This window comes from Equus quagga, chromosome 11 (assembly GCF_021613505.1).
Source record: "Equus quagga isolate Etosha38 chromosome 11, UCLA_HA_Equagga_1.0, whole genome shotgun sequence".
NCBI classification, from domain to species: Eukaryota; Metazoa; Chordata; class Mammalia; order Perissodactyla; family Equidae; genus Equus; species Equus quagga.
In genome coordinates this window covers 96,704,312-96,716,511 of record NC_060277.1, presented here as the reverse complement: position 1 = coordinate 96,716,511, position 12,200 = coordinate 96,704,312, and the positions used below count along the sequence as shown (strand labels likewise).

At 44.5% G+C, this 12,200-nt stretch overlaps 1 protein-coding gene across 2 annotated transcripts in view; it reads right to left on the bottom strand.

The window, feature by feature from the left end:
• Positions 1 to 11,927, bottom strand: part of DHX8 (DEAH-box helicase 8) — a 29,588-nt gene extending 17,661 nt beyond the window's left edge. The window contains exons 1-11 of one of the 2 annotated variants that reach the window (XM_046675562.1): positions 11,714 to 11,849; positions 8,229 to 8,289; positions 7,134 to 7,219; positions 6,519 to 6,591; positions 6,021 to 6,106; positions 4,979 to 5,088; positions 4,210 to 4,587; positions 3,375 to 3,519; positions 3,084 to 3,287; positions 2,329 to 2,416; positions 832 to 929 (exon numbers count right to left, since the gene is read on the bottom strand). In XM_046675562.1, coding sequence (XP_046531518.1) covers positions 832 to 929; positions 2,329 to 2,416; positions 3,084 to 3,287; positions 3,375 to 3,519; positions 4,210 to 4,587; positions 4,979 to 5,088; positions 6,021 to 6,106; positions 6,519 to 6,552 — 1,143 coding nt within the window. In that variant the 5' untranslated portion in view covers positions 6,553 to 6,591; positions 7,134 to 7,219; positions 8,229 to 8,289; positions 11,714 to 11,849. Of the gene's footprint in view, positions 1 to 831; positions 930 to 2,328; positions 2,417 to 3,083; positions 3,288 to 3,374; positions 3,520 to 4,209; positions 4,588 to 4,978; positions 5,089 to 6,020; positions 6,107 to 6,518; positions 6,592 to 7,133; positions 7,220 to 8,228; positions 8,290 to 11,713 lie in introns of both variants that reach the window. The other variant, XM_046675561.1, reaches the window with a different exon arrangement.
• Between the last annotated feature and the right edge of the window lie 273 nt (positions 11,928 to 12,200).

Genomic DNA, 12,200 nt, shown 5'->3' with positions numbered 1-12,200 from the left:
GTAACATATTCAGAGAAAGTAAATGAGGACAATGACAAATGATCGAAAGAACTGGGGATGTTTGGTTTGAAGATGAGAACTCCAAGAGAGATAGGACATATAAGAAAGGGATAAGAATTCCTCTGTATGGTCCCAAGAACTAAAATGAAAACCAATGCAGACATTTCGGTAAGACAGATTTCAGTTCTGCCTAAAGAAGAACTAAAGACCAGATCCATCTGAAGATGGAATGGGTCTCCTTAAGGGCTGGTGAATCCCATCACCAACAATGTCAAGCAGACGTCAGAAGGCTACGTGGGAGGAACGCTGCAGAGGGATACGGGGGTGGATTCCAAGCAATGTAGGTGTCTGGACTGGGAGACCTTTATAAGATCCCCTTTTCCAAACCTAAAATTTTATCATAACTCTTCCATGAATTCTTCCCCTCACAGCTCTGCCCTCCACAACACCCAAGTGCTATAGTTTCCTGCTAGGGGCCAGCCCAAGGTTAAGAGAATCTTTCAAAACTGCCTTTGAATCTGGAAGGTAATGAATGATTCAAGCCCTAAGGCCTGGGGAAAGCTAGTGATGACAGATCCAGCACTCATATTTATCTCTGCTTCCTCCCAAAACAGACTACACTGAGAGCGAAAGCATTAAAAATGCAAAGGCAACAAAGCCAAGTCCATGTCCCTTTAAAACAAAAATAATCTAGACCTGGACCAACAGTCAACACCACCTCCTGCCGCCTGAGTTCTGCTTACACAGACCTAATAACCTGCTCTGAAAACTGAACTGTAACTTGAAGAAATTCACTTGACACGTGCAGGTTGGAGTCCCAGCTTTTCTCACCTTAACGATCTTAATAGGGCTCATGTCCATGCTTTGCTTGGTGTGTCCTCTCAGGAATGGAGGCTCTTCTTCAACCAGTTCGATCTCAAGGTCCTCATCTAAAAGTTCCCCCCAAAAGAAGAATTAGCCAAAAACAAAAGAGAGAAATGACCAATAATTTCAGCAAAACAATTAATTTCCACAGGTCCCAGCAATCTATCAAAGACAGCTCCGAAGGTCAAAAGGAGAGCAATGCAAGTGAAACTCTAATGCAGGTGGCTGCTGCCCACCCCAGCCATTTCCAGGGCATTTGTGCTCCAGCCCAAGAATGGATCAGAGCTCCTTTCAAAAGAAGTAAAACCTGTGGAAAAATGCTATCTGACATTCTAAACTGGTACTAAGGCATTCACCATCCAATTTCATTATGGAATAACTCTCAACCCATAATAGGTTGGCAAAAAAAAATTAAGTTGGACGACAGGACAATACCAAATGTTGGCAAGAATGTGGAGCAACAGAAACTCACTTATGGGAGAAGTGTAAATTGGTACAAAAACTCTAGAAAACAATTTGGACTGCCTGGTAAAGTTGAACATGCACACTTCCTACTACCCATAATTCTCCTACATATTTAGGGAAAAGAGAGGGTCTTGCATATGTGCATTAAGAGACAAATACAGGAATTGCACAGCAGTATTTTTCATAAAGGTTAACAAAAAACCAGAAATAGCCCATATACCCATAAAAAGTAAAATGGATAATTTATAGTAAACATATACAGAAACACTCTAAGCAGTGAAAATGAATGAAATACAACTATAAAAATCAACATAGATAAATATCAAAAGAATAATGATGAATCCAAAAAAAAGAATTAAATTCAAAAACAGACTAACAAAAAGATATAATGTTTAGGGATAGATATATAGATGGTAAAATGCTACAGAAAAGCAAGGAAATGATTAACACAAAATTTAGAATGGTGGTTATCCAGGGAAGGAAGAAGATCTATTCAGAGGGGCATGTAAGGGCTTCAACGCTGGCAAAGTTCCGCGGAAGCCAGGATGTAGGTACGTGTTCATTTACTATTGTTATATAAATTACATATGCTCCCAATATAGGAGTTATTTCTTAATTTTTAAAAATTGTTAATGGGTGGAGCTAAAAGTTGTTTCCAGGGCAACTCAGAGGTAATCTAGGTGGATCCAGGGTTTTCAGAACACTTAAGTAAGAATATGAGATCAAATTTACTCCCCAAAATATAACTCGAACTTTTTATATCCCGAAACATATTATAAGCAACAACTGTAACAATATGTAAACGTTTGTCTGAAAAATGAGTTTTTTTGCTTCCATCATGGAGGGGCCCTCGTTCTTCGAGAGATGAGCGGTGAGACCCAGGAACAAATGAATTCAACCACTGGGGTTAAACTACAAACAAACCACCTCATCCAGTGGCTCTCAACTTGCCAGCTGGGCTCCTGATCCACGACCCTGCTTGGTCCAGTGGCCAATTACCTTCTTCATCATCCACCTTAGGGAGAATGCCGGTCTCCTCGTCAAAGTCTGGAAACTCCTCTTTGGAAAGGACATTGGCAGCGATCATCTGGCCAAAGGACAGAGGCAGCACTTGTAACACACTGGGATCAAAACTTTTCTTTTGTAGGAGAGTTAATACAGAGGTTTCACACAGGAAAGCAAGGTTTTTTTCCTCCTCTGACTCAGGACTGCAGGGCCTCACACATCACATATCCCATCCCTAGGAGGCACAACTACATGGTGCCCAACAGCATGGCCCAAGGGTCTCACCCCGAGGAAGATTTATCTGCTCCTTCCCTTGTTTCCACAGCACTCTGCACATTCCTTAACATGTAATTACTTGTTTCTATCTGTCTCCCCCACCGGACTTTGAGTTCCTCAAGGGTAGGAACTCTGTAGCCCTGGCATCTACACGGTGCCTGACACACTGTGGTTCTGATGTTCACCGATGAATGATGGAAAGTAAGAACAAACACTACATAGCACTCACCAGATGTGGGCGCCAACCTAACAGCTTCACTTCTATTAGCTCACTGAAGCCCACAGTGCTACCATCGGCCCTATCTTACAGAAGAGGGCACGGAGGCACAAAGAGATAGAGTAACTTGGCTCAGGCTCACACAGCTGGTAAGTGGCCAGAAGTCAGCCTGGGCCTTCGTGCTCAGGGGCCCACACTCCCAACCACTTGCTACGTGCTGAATGCCCATGTGGCCATAAAAGCAAACGGCCCCAACCTGTTTGATCTCCCACTTCTCTGGGTCAGAGATGCGGGTGAGGCGCTTGCGCTCCAGCGAGTCATCCTCTACTTCAGGGGCGCTGACGAGGGAGAGGTGAGTGGGTCTGTCCGGATTCCTCATTGACGTCTCCTCATTGGTCTCCCCGACAAGATTTCGTCGCCGATTTGGGTTTAGATCTTCTCCAGTCTCTTGATCTACATCCTACAAAAACAAGGGAGTCAGCTCACCTGCTGTCGTCTATGTTTCCCTGGCCATCAGATGTGGAAACACGCTGGCTATCTTACCTACCTTCATGCTCAGGCTGGTCTTGGTCCCAGTGAAGGACAGCACTTTGACCTTGACCCTCTGGCCTTTGCTCACCACATCAGCCACATTGGCCACACGGCCTTCCCGCCGGAGCTCAGAGATGTGCACCAGGCCTTCCCACCGCTTCCTGAAGGAGAGGCAGACATATCTGGGGCATGCCTAGAATACCTCTTCCCCAACCAACTTCCACCCTTGTTAGAAGTGAACAAAAGGAAATGGTCTTAAACTCAAGAACAAAGTACCAAACAGGTGGTCAAACAATAAAATAGTATCACCACCCTCCCAAAGAAAACATACTGTGGGCGGGGGGAGGCTGACACAAATTCTCATCTGTCTAAACCAGCAAAAGGGCAGGGGCCGGCCCGGTGGCGCAGCACTTAAGTGCACACGTTCCCCTTCTCGGCGGCCCGGGGTTCGCTGGTTCGGATCCCGGGCACGGACATGGCACTACTTGGCAAGCCATGCTGTGGCAGGCGTCCCACATATAAAGTAGAGGAGGATGGGCACGGATATTAGCTCAGGGCCAGTCTTCCTCAGCAAAAAGAGGAGGATTGGCAGTAGTTATCTCAGGGCTGATCTTCCTCAAAAAAAAAAAAAAAAACCAGCAAAAGGGCAGATTTCCTGAAGGCAAACGAAGGATATTTCCAAGAAAAAGTCAAATTCTATTACATTTCCAATAAAAAGTCAATTTCTAACAATCTCCTATGGCTGATTTGATTAAAGTGTCATTAACCACAGTAACTTTTTAGAATGTGAAAATCCCCAGTGATGAAAGAAATTCTGCCCATCACTGGTGTGAAAGAGCACCAGCCATTACCTTAGTCCCTCCAGCTGCACAAAGCATCCAAACTGCATGATGCTGGTAACTTTGCCATTGTAAATGTCCCCGATGGCAGGCTCTTCCGGGGGAGGGCGGTCCACATGCTTATCCCGCCATCTGTCCAGATTCCTCTCCCCATACTTGTCTCGGTCCTTCCGGTCTTTGGGGGGACTCTGACTTCTGCTCCTGGACCGATATCTAGACTTCCCTTTATTCCTCTCCCGGGTCCTGGAATGTGACCGAGAGCGGGACCGGTGTCTCCGCTTGTGGTCCCTATCGCGGTCTCGGTCTCGATCTCGCTCTCTGTCTCGATCTCGATCGCGGTCGCGGTCTCGCTCTCGGCTCCGGCTCCGCTTCTTTTTCTTTGTCTTGTCCCTAACAAATCAAAAAGCACCTGTTTGAAAAAAAAAACCAGCCCAATTTCACCTCTGCATCCCCAAGCACCCAGCACAGTGCCATGCACATGGTAGGTGCCTACCAAGTGTCGAACTAAATAAGTGTAAACAACTACGACATCCCTGCAGGCCAATAAAGAACGAGGTCACAAACATATTCAGCCTTTTTCAACCCAGGTTTCCATCCTCTGAACATCTTAGCATCTGCTGCATAAAAACTTTCGACAGTGAGCAATGAAAATGGATCCAACAATATGGTACATGGCCAGTCTGGATTGTGTAAACTTGCCCAAAACTTGCCTTGGCTGGCCCACAAAATTCACCTATCACAGTATCCTAAACTTCCAAGGGAAAGGACACTAAGGACAAACCGGTGCTCAACGTCTCTTTGCTTCTCCTGGGCTGCCGCGCTGGGCATTAAGGCCTCCAGTTCCTTCAGGACATCCACAGCGACTTTCACATCATCCTCGTCCAGCATGGTCTACAGGGGCAGAGGCCAGCAAAGTTAGGAGGAGAGGGGAAAAAAAATCACTCAAGAATCTGGACTTCAGGTCCATCTACAGATCTGACAGCCCCTTATCACTGACCACCTAGGTGAAGGAAGCAGAAAGGGGGGGAGATGTCCAATACAATTTGAGATAGAGGCAGAAGGAATGGGTGAAGGCTCTCAGAAGTTATTTCTACATTTGGCAAATCCCCTTTGTCCTTAATAAAGCCTACAGAAGATATCACCCCTCCTGTGAAAGCATGCAAGTAATGATTACAAATAGAAAACAGATGTTAAAATTTTTAAAAAGCAACTCCCCCTCTGCACTCCCTTCCCCTGCTTTATTTTTTTCCACAGTTCTTATCACTATCGGCTATATTATACACTTATTTACTTGTTTATTGCTGTCTCCTCCCCACTAGAGTTTACATGTTTATTTCCTGCCCCCACCCCAGTACTAGGACATCATCTCCAAGAGGGCAGATGCTCCAGTCTGTTTTGCTCACTGCTGTATCCCTGATACTTACAACAGTGCTGGGTACACAGTAGGTACTCTATAAATACTTGCTAAAATGAAATTAAAAAATCAAAACTCTTCCAAAATTAGCCCTTCTAACATGTAACGGAGCAAACAATCTAATGTCATACATTAGGCATCTGTTCCAGAACCTTAAGTTATTTCATACCTATTTCATATCCCTGATCTCTGCTTCCCACTATTGCCAACCTCATTTCCCTCGAACATTGTTCTCTGAACTCTTTAACACTACTCTATTCTTAGTATACGCTCAGGAAGGGATCAAACACTTTCACTTTGAAAAATATGTTACAACGAAGGCAAACTTAAAATTAATAACTAATGAGACAAGCGGGCGGGAGAAGGGGAAAGGCAGTTATAGCAGACGTTCTCACAATGGTATCAGTACCCGAACGGAAGGGTTGTCTGGTTGGCAAAGCACTGGGAAGAGTTCCTTCAGCTTTTCTTTTTCAGTTTTGGGTTTAACAATTGGATCTTGTTTCAGTGAAGAGCGTGAGTGGGTAAAAAAAAAAAAAAAAAAAATCCATTTAATATTCTTAATGGTTAACAAAAGAACTTCAACATTAGATTAGCAACAAACTAACAACAGGGCATTTTTTTAAATATTACTCATATACATTACTACAAACGTGATTTTATTTAAAAAACACTGATTACAAAACCCTCAACAAACTATCTGGGTATGTGGCAGGGGGGTGGACCAGTATTAACTTGATTGATTATATCTTATAATTTTAATTTTGTCTTAAGTCAAAATTTTACTTGAAAATTTTTACTAGAACATTTACTTGCTCAGTAGCTGCATTAAGGGAAACCAAGGCAATTTACAGGATGCTCACAATCTAAACCATTCCGGAGGCTGAGCTCATCTACAAGCTCCGCTCACCTTTGCTAGTAGAAGGCTTCGCTGGAGGTCGCATGGTTTGTATGAGACGCAGCAAGTTACTAATAAGAGAATCCTTTGAAAAGAAACAGAACAAAAATTGTCAGTGCCTAGATCAATGCTTAAAAACACTAAGAAAAGGGATGTCCTTTAGAGAAGGGTGGTCACACACCTGAATTTAGCTAACTGGAACAAATGAAGCAGAGTGTCAACTTGATATGGCATAAACCTAGTAAAATGGCTTCAGAGAAAGCTGATATTTAGGACTCTTTGCGGGGAAAAGTAATTTAGTTCCCTGCAACTGTTTTATTTTCCATAGTTTAGAACTATCTCCAAATCCTAGACTCTTGTTTTTAACTTCCTGATTCATAGAACAAGAATGTAAACACCCATAAAGACTGAATGGAAATCCTGTCCCATTTTCATAGAGAGGTGTCACAGGAAATCCGGCTCCCTCACCACTGCTTAGTGGCATGAAAACGTTACTCACTTAATGGTTTATTTGATTGATATGTACACATTATCTCCTTTCTTTAGCAAAATCCCATACTAAATCCTATCAAAATTTAAATTTGATAGTGACAGTAAAGCAAAAGAGGGGTCTCCAGATACACGTACCGTGAATTCTGCACCATTTTTGACCAGAGAAGCCTTAAAAGTATCAAAGGTGGTATTTTTCTCAGCAAGACTGATCACAAATTCAGCTACAAATGAGAAAAGAGATTAAAACAAGAAGAGTGAAGACTTGAGCAAGAAATCAGTTTCAAGTACATTAAAACCAAACCAATCAGGCTATCCAACCAAACACCACCATCCAGGAAGGGTAAAGAAAGAGAATTCAGACTACCGAGATTATCCATGCGTGTTCTAGTTAATTTTTATAAAGGAAAAGAAGATATTACTACAAAATAGCTCACTCTACAGTTTCCAGAAGGACAGATCCAATCTACATATGAGGCCCAGGCAGCTGCCAGATGGCACAATCTCCAAGTTAACGAAAGACTCACTTGCCCCCCAAATTTTTCTCTACAAACCTGCCTAATTCTTGAAATTTCTAATATTAGAGCTATTTACTAATTAAGAGACTCAAGAGAGAAGTGCATTTTGTGACAGGCTGAGATAATAAGCCTCATACTGCAAGTCCCACACGAAAACTTTAACAATTTCATTTGGATTTTAATCCTAAAAAATAACAACAACATGGAAAGGTGGCTAACTGAATATGAACTAGTAGTCCATACCGCTTCCATGGTGGAATTTGCCTTTACCTTTTTGATGACATTAAGTGAAAGCCAAATGCCATCAGACGACATGGAGAGAGCTTCGGCATAACGAGTTAACAACAACAACACTAATGGTTAAGACTTGCTGTTTGTTTTTGTAAGGAAGATTGGCCCTGAGCTAACATCCGTGCCAATCTTCCTCTATTTTGTATACGGGATGCCGTCACAGCATAGTTGGGTAAGCCCTGTGTAGGCCCACGCCTGGGATCTGAACCCATAAACCCCTGGCTGCTGAAGTGGAGCGCATGAAGTTAACTATTACGCCACCGGGCCGGCCCCGTTTAAGACTTGTTGACCATCTACTACCTACCGGGCACTATGCTCCGTGCTTCACACGGGTTATCCCCATGACTCTCACAACAACCCGGGTAGGTAGGTACCATTATTGTCCCTGTTTTACAGACGAGGGGGCTGAGAGTTTGAGACCTACCCAGTAATAATTGGTGCAGCCAGCACTGGAACCCAGGCAATCTGACTTCAGAGCCCACATTCTTGAGAGAAACGTGGAGAGAGAACTAAGTCACACGGTGATAGGCAGGCAATGCTCAAAAGAGACTATCCCAAAGCAGCCAGCAGCATATTCATACTGCAGCCACCATGAATCAGGGATGGTTTTTAATTTTCAGAATTCTACCAGGGGCATCATTAAATTAACCGAACTATGAAAAATGGACTGGTAGTTAAAAACAAGTCCATTACTGAAAACAGGAAAAATAATGACACTGACGTAAATAACAGTACATCAAGGTCAAAAGCAAAAGAATCAAGTCAACAAATAAAACATAAAAGAAGTAAATATATACCTTTTGTTATCAAACCCAACTCTGGGAATTTAGTTTCAACAAAACAATACTATCACATCTTTCCAATGTTAGTATTTTTAAAGTTATTGGTTATGTAATTCTGTGTTTAACAGTATGATATTGTGATTTATAAGAAATATATATTGGTCTTCATCCCAGTTCCTGGCACAGAGCTCCTAAAACTCTTGGAATTTCCTAAGAGTAGAGAGTGAGGAAAGTGTCTTTTGTTATGTTAATAAGGTGACTTTAGGAAAGCCCCTAGGTAACACCGGGTTGGGGGCTGGTTGTCAGGGGAGCCAACCAGGTGGTTAGAGGTTGGAAGTTTCAGCCCCACCCCTGACCTCTGGGGGAGGGGAGAGGGGCTGGAGATTGAGTTCAGCCACCAATGGCCAGTGATTTAATCAATTATGCCTACGTAACGAAGCCTCCATAAACACCAAAAAGGACGGGCTTGGAGAGCTTCTGGGCTGGTGAACACGTGGCGATTCAGGGACAGTAGGGAACTCAGAGAGCATGGAAGCTCCTCTCTCCTTCACATATATATTGCCCTATATCTCCCATCTGGCTGTTCCTGAGTTATATATTTTTATAATAAACCAGTAATCTAGTAAGTAAAATGTTTCTCTGAGTTCTGTGAGCCGCTCTAGCAAATTAATTGAACCCAAGGAGGAGGGCTGTTGGAACCTCTGATCTAGAGCTGCCCGGTCAGAAGCACAGGCAACAACTTGGACTTGCGACTGGCATCTGAAGTTGGGAGCAGGGCAGTCTTGTGGGCCTGAGCCCTTAACCTGTGGGATATGATGCTATTTCCAAGTAGATAGTGTCAGAATTGAGTTCAATTGTAGGACACCCAGCTGGTGTCTAGAATTACTTGGTAGTATTGGAAAAAACACACATCATAATTCGTGTCAGAATTGGAAACAGAAAAAGCATATTTGTGGTTTACTTGTAAATTAAATAGGGTCTTTTAGGGTCTTTAATTATATATAAGCTAGAAAATTATGAAGTTTATACCTCATTTTTTGTATGTAGTGAGGTTAACATCAAAACAACTTAACACTGGAAGGTCTCAATATCTTTTGGTTTTCTCTAAAAGTGGTCAAAGGGCCAGCCTGGTGCCATAGTGGTTAAGTTTGCACACTCTGCTTCGGCAGCCCGGGGTTTGCAGGTTCAGATCCTGGCAGCAGACCTACACACTGCTCTTCAAGCCATGCTGTGGTGGCATCCAACATACAAAACAGAGGAAGTGGGGCCGGCCCCGTGGCCGAGTGGTTAAGTTTGAACGCTCTGCTTTGGTGGCCCAGGGTTTCACGAGTTCAGATCGTGGGCATGGACCTAGCATGGCTCATCAAGCCACGCTGAGGTGGCATCCCACATGCCACAACTAGAAGGACTCACAACTAAAAACATACAAATATGTATGGGGGGGGCTTTGGGGAGAAGGAAAAATAAAATCTTAAAAAAAAAAAAAGATGTGGGGCCAGCCTGGTGGCGCAGTGGTTAAGTGCGCACGTTCCACTTTGGTGGCCCGGGGTTCATCAGTTTGGATCCCGGGTGTGGACATGGCACCGCTTGGCAAGCCATGCTGGGGTAGGTGTCCCACATATAAAATAGAGGAAGATGGGCACGGATGTTAGCTCAGGGCCAGTCTTCCTCAGCAAAAAGAGGAGGATTGGCGGCAGCAGTTAGTTCAGGGCTAATCTTCCTCAAAAAAAAAATAAAAGAGGAAGATTGGCAACAGATGTTAGCTCAGGACCAATCTCCCTCACCAAAATAACTAACTAAAATGAAATAAAAGGGGTCAAGGCACTAGTAGTTCAAAAAGAGAAAGAAATGTAAGCTCCATGTCAGCAGGAATCTATCTTGTTCCTTATTGTATTCCTAATCCCCTAGTTCAATAAATATTTGCTGAATGAAGGAACATATTACCCAGATAAATAGCAAATGGACAAGAATGTCACCTCATTATCATCTAAAAGAGGAGACTGAGGAAAGATAATACAGGACAGGCACATCCTGACTGGGAGGCAAGAGAAAAGTGAACTAAAATATACAAGGTGCAGGGCATCTTCCTAGGTGTTACATGGAAAGCCTGTGAAGGGTCATTATCATCCCCAATCCACAGATGAGAAAAACAGCTGCAGAGAAACTAAGTACCTTACCCAAGGCCACACATCTAAGGTCCCTGACCTCTCTTGTCATATGCCCCTTCCCTTCCATCTCTCCAGTTGATAACTTCACTTCATCTTAATTTAGAAAACAGAACAGTCAAATGGACCTCTCTCCCTCATCTTCCTTCCACCAACCCCTAAACCTATTTGCATCTGCAACCACATTCTCTGTCCTCCTTTCTGTTAAAATGGACGAAGCATCCCTGTACCTATCAAAGGTCAGCCCCTCCACTCACGCCCTTGATCTCATCCACCCCTTGGCCTGCATAAGGATTCCACCTGCCTGTGGCCTGAGCTCTAGGACTCTAGCCTTTTCCAGTTCCTCAGTTTGGGTTCTCCACGTGTACAGTTTGCCCCAAAACGTCTAATAACTGGTGTTTGAGAGACAGTATAGGATGAATGGTTAAGAGCACAACTAAAGGCACAGACTTCAAAGACTTGCATTCTAGACCAGGCTCGTATTTGATATGGGATCTTGAAGGGTGTTACTTAATAATTCAGACCCTTGTTTTCTTAATCTAGAAACAGATAATACTATCTCACAGGGTGGTGTGAAAACTAAGTAAGACAATCAAAGTAACACTGAGCATAATATCTGGCATGTAGTGAGAACCCAATAAATGTCTGCCATTATTATCATCATCACCATGTGACTGCTGCTTTCGTTGTTGTTAATGCTGTTTAAGTATCTGGGGCTGAGAGAAAAAAAAAAAAAAAAAAGCAAGCAGCGATGGCCGCTCCGGGTTCCACTGACAGCTCCGGGAAATGGTTTCTAACAGCTCGGCCTGGAGGGCTCTCAAGCGGAGGCTACGGCCACAGGTTCCCTGGGCCCAAGTCGCCGGGACATAGACAGGGACACACACTCAGCCCATCAACCCCATTTCTCCTTCCGCTTCCCTCAGCCCCAAACCTAGAGGCCGCAGGGAACTCCCGGGGCTCACCCAGATCCTTGTCGTTGATCCCCAAGTGATTGTCCAGCTCGGTGCAAACCTTCGACACTAAAGACAAGTACTCGAGTTTGGCGAGTTCTTCCGCGGGGCCCAGATCCGTCCCGTTCACGGCTCCGGCCACGGCCACAGCCACCGCCATGGCTACGGCTTCCCCCCGCCTCCCCACTGCCAGCCTTCGGAGCAACTCCGGCCTAGCTCCAGTCTCCACTTCCGGGTCGGCGCACCTCCCTTTTGTTTACGGTAAATTGAAATCTCCAGGAGCGTCTCGTGGCGTAACCGGATGAATCAGAGAGATCAGACAGGAAGTGCTTAAGGAAGGGACGGCCGAGTAGGTTACTCGGCCCACCGGCAGGCGCCCTCTACAGGCCAGCGAGCTTCCTGGCCGGCTCTCAGGCCCGGAAGCGTTCACTCTCGGCGTGCTCCCACCCTACGTCGGCAGAGGGCGCGCGTGGCCTGCGCTAGGGGCGCGGGGAAGAGT